At 45.4% G+C, this 10236-nt stretch overlaps 2 protein-coding genes across 2 annotated transcripts; one reads left to right on the top strand and one right to left on the bottom strand.

Moving 5' to 3' along the window:
* Positions 1-985: 985 nt before the first annotated feature.
* Positions 986-9180, bottom strand: DHCR7 (7-dehydrocholesterol reductase). The gene is made up of 8 exons (XM_042022445.1): positions 9052-9180; positions 7965-8068; positions 6849-7071; positions 6189-6279; positions 5302-5515; positions 4628-4832; positions 3948-4079; positions 986-3357 (listed from the first exon to the last, which is right to left on the bottom strand). Exons 2-8 carry the CDS (start codon positions 8060-8062, stop codon positions 2893-2895), a joined length of 1428 nt encoding a protein of 475 aa, XP_041878379.1. The 5' UTR covers positions 8063-8068; positions 9052-9180; the 3' UTR covers positions 986-2892.
* On the top strand, positions 8064-9616 carry LOC121661809 (protein TonB-like). The gene is made up of 2 exons (XM_042022348.1): positions 8064-8113; positions 8929-9616. Exons 1-2 carry the CDS (start codon positions 8064-8066, stop codon positions 9614-9616), a joined length of 738 nt encoding a protein of 245 aa, XP_041878282.1.
* Positions 9617-10236: the final 620 nt, after the last annotated feature.

The raw sequence follows: 10236 nt of genomic DNA, 5'->3' as shown, positions 1-10236 counted from the left end.
TGCCTGCTGGATCTTCTCCTCCTCCCTATAGCTGCGGGACACGGTGATATACCGTAGGAACCAGGCCTGCGGTAATAACAGAGTAGCAATAAGTAGGAAATATCAGGACAAAAGTTAATCCAATACACACCCTCAACAATCCTCCGATTTTTAACTTTTTTTTTTTTTAATTCCGGAAGAAACAAATTTAACAGCACTGCCATGCATGCAACAAAGCAACCCAGGCATGAAGATGAGCAAGCTGTTGGTCCTTCACATTGGGTGACATTAGTGGGACACTGCTTGGAGCAGTGCTTACACAGTGCTTATGTTAATACGAAGCTTACAGAATAAAATGGTTTTTTTATTGGTCTGGAAGGGGTAATTTCTTCCATGAAACATCCAAGATTTCTCAGGGAACAGAAGGGACCACACTGTGCTGTGCAAGGCTACCATGATTTAAGAGTCCAGATTATCTTGCAATATTTAAATAACCTTGGCATTAACAGCAAAGTGGCAGTGCAAATTCCAAGGCTACATAAGAAAAGGATGTGTGTTGATCTAGCTCTGAAACAAAGCCCAGCTACACGATACATTTGTTTTCTAGGTTTGCAGAGACCCTTCTTCTCCTGCCCAGACCATCCTCTCCAGGATGACTGCAACAAAACCAAAACACACACTTGCCTACACAACTCATCCAACCTTGCCATGAAGATCAGTGCGTTCAGCTGCATCAATTTACACACTTTTCTACTTACTCTAAAAACTAACAGTATATTTATGTACAATCATTTTTTAAAAAGTGTTTTAGCTTGGACATAACTACCGAGCTTGTTACAAGCTGCATAGTTCATACTATGATCCCTCTTTCTTTTCATTTGTTTCACCTTGGAAAACAGAATTTCAAGGAGCTCTTGAAATCAAACTTTTTGAAGAGCTCCTTTTGTATCCTTTAGTTATTCCGAAAGATAACCATGTAACAAGAAAAGAAATAGCTGAAGGAAAATTAGCAGTATTTTTTTTATTTGTCCCGAAAGAATTTATATCTTCAATTTTTACAAACATGATTTTATACAAACAATAGGGAATGAAGTTTTCCATCCACACTAAAGAAGTGGATGTGGCCTTACCCACAGATGCAGTCTCTCCAAGGCTGTAAACTGCTCTGCCAGGGGTTTATCCATGGCCCTGGCTCTGAGGTGCTCCAGCACAACCCCATGCACAGGCACTGATGTTTCAAGGGGTACCTGCTGAGCGTGGCCTTACCCACAGCCACAGAGGCTTCAGGCTTATCCTTGGGCCGCCATCCCTTCCTGGGCACGGACATATCCACGGCCACAGATGCTCTGAGAGGTTCCTGCTCTACCACGGGCTTATTCCCAGCCGCTGATGCCTGGGGGTGTCCTGCTCCCTTGTGGGCTCATCCACAGGTCACAGTTCCCTCGACTCGAGCTTGCACTGGAGTTCCAGCAGCACAGAAACAGCAGTGATGCCCTGGCCACCTGCCAGCCCAGGTGTGTCACCAGGGCTGTCATCAAAGTGTCCCCAGGCACAGCCCAGGAAGAGGAGAAGCACTACAGCTAGCAGCAAAATCAAAATGAAGCCCCTAATGAGCCCTGCAATATAGAGAGAGTGAGCCCCATGGCAAGCACAGGAGCCTGACAGCTCAACAGCACCAACAGCTATAAATCCCATCCCGCACATTCCAGTCAATCTGAAACAATGCTGTTATCTCAAATCCTTCGAGCTCCATGTTAGGCACCAAAAAGGACTGTCATGGTTTAACCCCAGCTGGCAACTCAGCCCCACACAGCTGCTCACTCACTCCCCCACAGTGGCATGGGAGAGGGAATCCGGAAAGGGAGAAAACTCACAGGTTAACATAAACACATTCATTTAATAGGTAAAGGGAAAAACTCTGCAAACAAACAAAGCAAAATAAGGAATCTATTCCCCACTTGCCACCTGCAGGCAGGTGTTCAGCCATCTCCAGGAAAGCAGGCCTCCATCCCATGGAACAGTGTCTTGGAATGACAAACACCATCACTCCTGACATCCCCCACTCCCTTCTTCCTCCAGCTTTATGTGCTGACCATGATGCCATATGGAATGAGATATTCCTTGGGTCAGTTGGGGTCAGCTGTCCTGCCCGTGTCCCCTCTCCCAACTCCTCGCTGGTGGGTGGGGTGAGATGCAGAAAAGGCCTTGATGCTGTGTAAACACTGCTCAGCAACAGTGAAAACATCCCTGTGTTATCAACACTGTCTCAGCTCAAATCCCAAACTACGCCCATACCAGCTACTAGGAAAAAAAAAACCAATTAACTCTACTCCAGCCCAACCAGCACAGTTCAGTAGCTTCACTAAGTCTGCTTTCAGTATCAAAATAATACTCAATTGGTCATGTTCCATATAGTCAGGTGCTGAAAATGTCAATAATTTATAACAGTTTTCACTTTTGGTTTAGATGATAACAATCATTTCAGACCAGGTCCTGCAGTTCAGCATTTCCACCGTTCATCTCTTGACAAGCACCCAACAGTCAAACCTTCTTTGTCATTGTTCCTGATTGTAGGTTTTGGTGGTCACAACTGCATCAGACAACTTCTTTCCTAAAGAGATGACAGAACTCTTTTCCTCCTCTCCTGAGCCACTGCAAACTGCTTCCAGGACCCTGCTACAATCAAGGGTAAGGCCACCTGCCAGCTTTGGGATTTCTCAGGAATCTCAACACATGCAACTTTTCTCCAGCTCCAAGTTAATGTGGAAATGGGGAGATTCAGAGGGGTATTCCAATTAAAAGAATCTTCTAAAAAAACGGGACATTTCAGTGCCCCACTTCAGTTTAAACACTTTAAACATGGCATGCCTGCATGTTTCTTCTTTTTTCTTTCTCCTGGATCCTGCATTAGCCTTAAAATATGCCGGGTAGGAGCCGGTAGGGCACTGCAGCAGTGTAGTGCTTCCAGTCCTTCCCATATTTGCTGCAACAACGGTGCTCGTCCCGAATGCAGCGGTGGGTGAGCAGAATGGTCATGTACACGATGTAGAAGTAAGGCAGGATGTGCTCAAAGCCACAAGCCAGGCAATAGGCCAGCGAGCCCATCAGGTCTCCTGTGTAGTTAAAATGACGTGCCCAGCCCCAAAAGCCAGAGGTCATCAGCTTGCTGTAGTGCTTGGTCCCATCCACGGACACGTAGGAGCACTCGATGTACTCCGGCTTCTTCCCCCAAATCCTGCAGTTGCCATTGGTACGACGGAAGAGGTCCTTCTGGTGGTTGGTCATTCTGAAGATGGAATAGCCCAGCAAGCCCAACATCAAGACCCCTACGGCATGGGCTGTGCACAGCTGGACAGGGTGGTAAACCAAATACAGACCCTAGGGAGCACAAAAACAATCAGACATTTACTTCCAACAGAGGCTCAGCGTGCCAGACCAATTCCTTGACTACAGTGGCCCACAAAAGACCAGAAGAAAGAGCAGAAAAATCGACTGCAACAGTAAAACTGCAGAAAACTTTCAAAAAACTCTGCATCCAACAGTTTCCTTCTCTCTTTCTCTCTCCAAAATTGAACTTCTTCGTGAAACAAGAAGAGAGAAGTTGCAAGGATGCAAACCGGACAGAAAGAAAAAGCAAGGAACAAAACACAAACAAACCACCACTAACCAAAAGACCCTCAACAAGCAGGAGTAAAAAAAAAAGGAAACTGAAAGGATTCAGAAAATATACAGACACAACAGACAGTGACAGAAAGAGGCACAAAAGAAGGGCAGGAGAGGAAAAGATGTCCAATCTGTGCACGGACAGGAAGCCTTCCTACACAGGAATTGGTACAAAGAATGTTGCAAGGATTTCTCAACAGTCAAACTGCCTAGAAACATTTAAGGTACACATTAACCTGCTGAGAAGAATGCTTCTGCAAAGTTCCATTCCCGTTAGCCCAAATACACAGTGTACACATTTTTACCTGCAAAGTATAGAGGTAAGGCAACCAAACACAGTCTCCCCAGCCCAAATACCATCCAAAATGATCATGGCAGATATCAATGGTTTTCAAGTACCAGGCTTCATTCCAAAAGAAGTCCAGAACATAAATACCCTGCAACAGAATAATTTCACATTCATAACAGAGCACTGTCACCAGTTACCCTCTTTAACAGCATCAGCTTCATGTCTGTGCTGCCTTGTGATGTGATCTCACAATTCATTGGTGTTTTGATGCTAGCACTTCAAACCCAGACATTTCTGAACACAGTTAGGAAGAACTATCACATAAATACAATCTATGTGGATACACAATATCTATCTATCTATCTACACAGGTAAAGCAACAGTAGGATGACTAAGGCAAGGGTACAACTCAAGGACAAACGCTTGGGAAGTGAACTCACAACTGATCACCCCAATCTCTCTTCAGCTTAGAGTCACAGGGTTACAAAGAGGGGCGATGGAGCTCCTATTGAGCAGGCTTCCATTTACACAGATCAGGCAATAAATCCAAAGAAGTCCCAGCACACCATCACTGAATGAGCTTGTTTCAGGCCAGGAAAAAACACTTCATTTTCATTCCCATAGAAGGACTTCTTTTCCTACTTTAATACTAGTTTACTTCCCAGCTGGTTTCCTAATTTCCTCCTTGGAATTTACCTGAAGGACATTGACAAGGATCATGGAGTTTGTCACTTCGCCATACAGCTCCTGTTGTTTGGCAGCAAAGGAAAGGTTGATCAGAGTCCAGGCCACAATCCCAGGGCGCCCATTGAAGAACAGCTTGAAATCAAACCACTTCCCTATTCGAGGGTTAAATTCAATCCCCATCATGTAGTCGTAAAAGAAGTTTCCAGTGAATTTGCTGTAAAACATCAAAAAATTAGAAATGGACGGAGTTATACACAAATACAGGTAATTACTACTCTGACTACACAATTCAGATTAATTTGATGTAGTGATAATAAAAATCATCAAACCATGTAACGCTGTGCAAGGTAACACAAGCTGACCCAACTGAAGTATTACATTCCTAGACATAAGTTGTAGAGTTTCAGAAGTGCCCGAGTTTACTCTTGCTAACACTTCTGAACAGTCTAAGTATCACTATTTCTAGGATGGGTGTATCTGTGACACTGAGGCTGCCAGTCCCATGGTGTGCAGCATGAAACACAGGGGATGGTGCTAGTGAAGCAAAGAACCACTGTCATACACTGGCTCAGCTCTCTCTGCCAGTGAAATATATTCTGTCATTCAATTCATAGACCCGGTTTTTATTTAACAGTTCTAATCTCTGATTGCCTCGTATTCTCTCATTACTAAAACTCACATACCAGTCTTTGGCATTGGTAGGGAAAAAGTAGCCTTTAATCATTGCAAACGTGGACACTGCATATCCCAAGATGTTGGCACACCACAGGAGAGGAATCCAGTTGTCAAAAATGATGGTAGGTGGGAAGAAGTGGAAGCAAGAAGCATTTGCAAACCAAAGCACATGGGTAATGATCCAGGCCTGAAGTCCATTGATTTCATATTTATTCACGACACCTAAAAGATGAAGAAAAAAAATCGAGTGTTACTGACCCCGCATTACTGCAGCTTTTAATTAATATGGGTATGCACAGAATACACAGAAGCTCAATCAAGTGCTCATGAAACAACTTCTCTCTCCTCATCCTCCCAATTAAATACCTTAAAGCACGTTTCTGAGTGTTCCATTAGACTCTGCTGTACCCATTAGGCTTTGTTAGGCTGAGTTTTTCTCCTCACAAAATTGAATTTAGACTTTCCCCCAAAACTGACTAGAGTAACAAACCACTCCTTCTAACAGTTCACATCACACATTTTGTTCAGGTCCCTTGGGTTAATGGAGCTGGAGCAGGTAAAACTATCTTGTTGAATACCAGCAATAGTCCTGACAACTATAGGCAACTGACAATTTCAAGTGCCAAAATTATCAACCAGTACTTTTTCACTGCTGGTATGGTGCCTACCAGATCAACAGTTATACTAATTATAAGAGATAGAAATGCTATAACTTATTCTAAAAGATGACATAGATTGCTTTCTATTTTTGTTTGAACTGAACACGTGAGGAAGGTGAGAGCACTTCTTTCCACGTTTCCTCTGGCTACACATGGGTTATCAAACACTCTAAGTACAGAAATACTATCATTTCAGAAGATTGCATGGTGTCCATGTATTCCAAGGAAAACCTTACCAGCAGGGGTGACAGCACCTTCTTGTACACCTCCCACATATCCAGGGAGAAATTGATGGCAGAAGTCAGGAATGGACATGTACAAAACCACCTAGAAGAGAGAGAATGTATTCACAGGAAATACAGACAAGACAAAATCCCTCAAAACACTATTCCTTACATACATATACCAAATAGAATGTTTCTATTAAGTTTCTATTAAGTATTGGGTAAGCAAATATGGCAAGATTTAGCTGTTGCGATTTTAGACTAGTAATACATCTAAGCTTTTATACAGCTCAAAGATGTATTTCATGTAAGGCTGTCATCCTTCTTTGGTGGGGAGGCAGGACAGTTGGTAACTAGATTCAGGTCCTCGTCGTTTTATTTTAATCTATTTCTTGTGTATTAATTTAAAACAAACGGATACTGCTATAAAGTTGCTTTTTCTTAAAAACCTCATTAAGGAATATGTCACACAAAGAATATTTGTGTATATTCCCCACATGCTTATTTTCCAAGTACATAAGCTTCATTTGGATTCCAAAAAGCCCTGGAAAGTGTGAAACACCAAAGAGTAAATGCCAGTTCAACATTCCACTATCCTTTGTGCAAAAGGATTCATCCAACAGCTGTGTGAGAAACCAGACACGGCATCCAGATCATAACTCAATCATGTACCTGGAAAGTGACCCAAAGGGAATAGATGCCAGCAGCCCTATAGGTCAGAGTGGGAGTCCTGTTCCAGATGTCAGACAGATGTTTTTTCCCTGTCAGCAAGTCCAGGAGTGGGTCAGTCAGAGAGCACTGGTACTGGTCACAGGACATGATGAAGTAATACACGATCAGTGGTGCAAACATGAGCAGGAAAAGGATGCTTGCCAAGGAAAACCAGTCCACCTCCCTGTAATCCAAAACAGAGCATTTGGTTTGCCCACGTTTCAGATAGATGAGTTACATCAAATAACTTTTTCAGTGGACCTTCTGGACTAACTGGATGAAACTGAAAATGTGTTCAGGGCACAGACATGTCTGGTGGTCAAACAGCCATTAAAAAATCAGCACAGAACATACTTTACCACAAACTCCTCTAAAACTACACTAGCTGGTCAGAGCAAGAGATTAGATAAAATCTCCCCTCCAAAAACCAGATTATTATTACAGACTTGACGGTTTTGATGCCAATCATGGCTCTAACTGGTATTCAATTGAAAGTGATAATGGAATCCCAAGAACATTATGCAAAGCTTGGAAACTTGCAAAAGACAGACCTTGGACAGCCATAAATTGAACTTGCTGTGCCAGCCACTTTTGCTGTTCCCAGCTGCAGTACAATGCCCTGCTAATACCTACTCAGCTCTTTGAGAACTGGGATATGTGTCCTAAATCTTGCTACAGCGGGACTGATCAGCTGGGAATGCCACAGATGCTGGGATGCTTGTTTTCCAGATCTCATGAAATATTTCTTTCCTTGAAGGAACTGGAATTGTTACGAATTGTTATGATTTGCTTTTCTGTTTTGCAAGGACTGTGTTTTAACCCAAACAACCCGGCAAACTCTCTGCCTTAAAAAACTTGAAGAACTCTTCTTCAGCACCTGTTGCTACAGCAAATGATCCACGAGCTTTCAGAGTAGGACAAGAAAACAATCTGTTATTAACAGAGGGAAGTTTAAAAGGAATACAGCATCTCTAAGAGTAAGAATTGGAATTCTTATTCCAATTGTTATTCAATTGTTATTCAATTCTTATTCAATTGGAAGTACAAGGACTGCTTAGGATCATTGGCTTCTCTCACCATGCTCTTCCCCATTGGCCTTGAGATGCTTTAGTATCATTCTGCATGTTTTGGTGTTTTCTTTCTTCAGCAAGTTTTTTCTCCTGATGGGCTGCCATGATGCCCTGTAGGAAAGAAAATATGAATCCTATTACTCCAGCTGGTTCACAGTAAGTCTTATGTCTTTACAAGACAATCACAAATAAAAGTTACTAAAATCTATTATATAGCCTATAGACCATGTGAAATTTGGGGGTGGAGGAGAGGAGGCAAAAAATCCTTACCAATTCCTTATGAACTTACATTTAGCAAAACATAACCAAAACAATTATATCAAAGTAATCCATTAAACTTTTTGCTAATTGGAAATTTCTTTTAAGATGCATAGATAATATATGGCTTATTACTTGCACATAGATGTAAAAGAAAAAAAAGTTTCACCACATTCTCATAAACCTCTGGAAATAAAGTTCTGTAACTTAACTGCCTTTCTCAATTTGAGAAATTGCTACTGCTTTAACATTACCTGTACTGGACTTTGTCAATTGGATGCTTTTGCCCAGACTCTTTGCTCCATATATGCCATTTACACCACAGAAAACAAGACAGAATCCTATCCAAGCAAAAATTCAGTGGGAATGGAGAATGACTTAGTCAGCAACACCTGATTCTCTCTGTGCAACATGCACTACAGCTTTCTTTCGGTCTGATGAAACACTTCTTATGGTAAAGATCATCATCCTATAACCTGGAATACGGACTGACTTCCCAGCTCGACGTGCCTCATCGCCGCCAACCTGATCCATTACCTGGACATTGACTGAGCCTGACCGTACCCTCTGCAACCACCACCTCCCTGGGCAACCTGTGCCAACGCCTGACCACCCCAACAGCGAAAAAAAATTGTCTCGTATCTAATCTGAATCTCCACTACCTCGCCATAAGGCCGTTTCCTTTAGTCCTCCCCCCGTGGACTTCTTTTCAGAAGCGATGTGAGGGGAAGGCGGTTCGCCGCTCCCCTTTGCCCACACGGCTGGCTCCCTTCCAGGCCCGATCCCACACACGCTAAGGAAGGAACGCACCCACCCACACGCCCGGGGCCACTCACCGGGGCTCTGTCAGTCCCCCGCCGGGGGCCGGTCACTCCCTCGCCGGGGCTCACTCCCCCACCAGAACCAGAACCAGAACCAGAACCAGAACCAGAACCAGAACCGCGCCCGCCCCGCCGCCGCCGCTCCCGCTCTGCCGCACCACCGGCCCCTCAGCGCCCCCGGCCCCTCCGGGCCCCGCCCCCGCCCCGCGGCCCCGGCCAATCCCCGCCGAGCTCCGCCCGTCCCGCGGCTCCCCATTGGTGGCGCGCGCTCATCCCATGGGCCGAGGAGCGCGAGCGACGCAGGCTCCGCCCCCTGTCCCGCTGCGCGCGCGGAGCGCTCGGCCGTGCCCTGGGGAGCGGCGGCCGCGGGGCCCGCGCGGAGCGGCCGTTCCTCCGTGGCTGCGCCGCCAGCACGGCCGGCAACGCGGGCGCGCAGAAGGCGCTTCGGCCACCGGGCAGGAGGGATCACTGCAGAAACCCAAACGTTCTGGAAGAGCGGGAATTGGTGTCCAAGGACATAGTTTACACCTGCACTTGGCTCGCAACATCCCCCTGCAGCGCTACGGGCTGGTTACTTTAGGCGGCCACAGAGCCCTTAAAGGGAACTGGGCCGCCTTGACTTGTTAGCAAAGCGGCCACAGAGTCCCTAAATCAGACTGGGCTGCCTGGAGTTGTTACTAAACTCCCCACATTGCACTGACCGTTCTGTGCAATTTCCAATGGCCCCGCAGAAAAAGACCTGGGGGTGGTGGCCAAGGGCTGCTGAACACGAGCCCAGGTGTGCCTAGGTGGCCAAGAAGGACATTGGCATCCTGGCCTGGGTCAGCAACAGTGCGGCCAGCAGGACCAGAGCAGTGACTATCCCCCTGTTTTGGGCATCGCTGAGGCCCCACCTCGAATCGTGGGCTCAGTTTTGGGCACCTTAATCCAAGAGATTGAGAAGCAGGAGTGTGTCCAGAGAAGGGAATGGATCTGGGGCAGGTTCAGGAGCACAAGGAGAGCAGAGGGGGGGACCTCAGCCTGGAGAAAAGGAGGTTCAAGGGGGGGATCTTCTTACACTCTACAACTCCCTGAAAGGAGGCTGTAGCCTGTAGGCTCTTCTCCCAAGAGACAAGCGACAGGACAGGAGGAAATGGCCTCAAGTTATGCCAAGGCTGGTTTAGATCGCATATTAAAAAGTTTCTTCATGGAAAGTGTTGC

The sequence above is a fragment of the Corvus kubaryi genome, unplaced genomic scaffold, assembly GCF_017639235.1.
Source record: "Corvus kubaryi isolate FWS band 111438036 unplaced genomic scaffold, C.kubaryi_AGA036_p1.0 37201, whole genome shotgun sequence".
Classification (NCBI taxonomy): domain Eukaryota; kingdom Metazoa; phylum Chordata; class Aves; order Passeriformes; family Corvidae; genus Corvus; species Corvus kubaryi.
The sequence above is the reverse complement of the archived record's forward strand: the minus strand, read 5'-3'. Positions and strand labels throughout refer to the sequence as shown.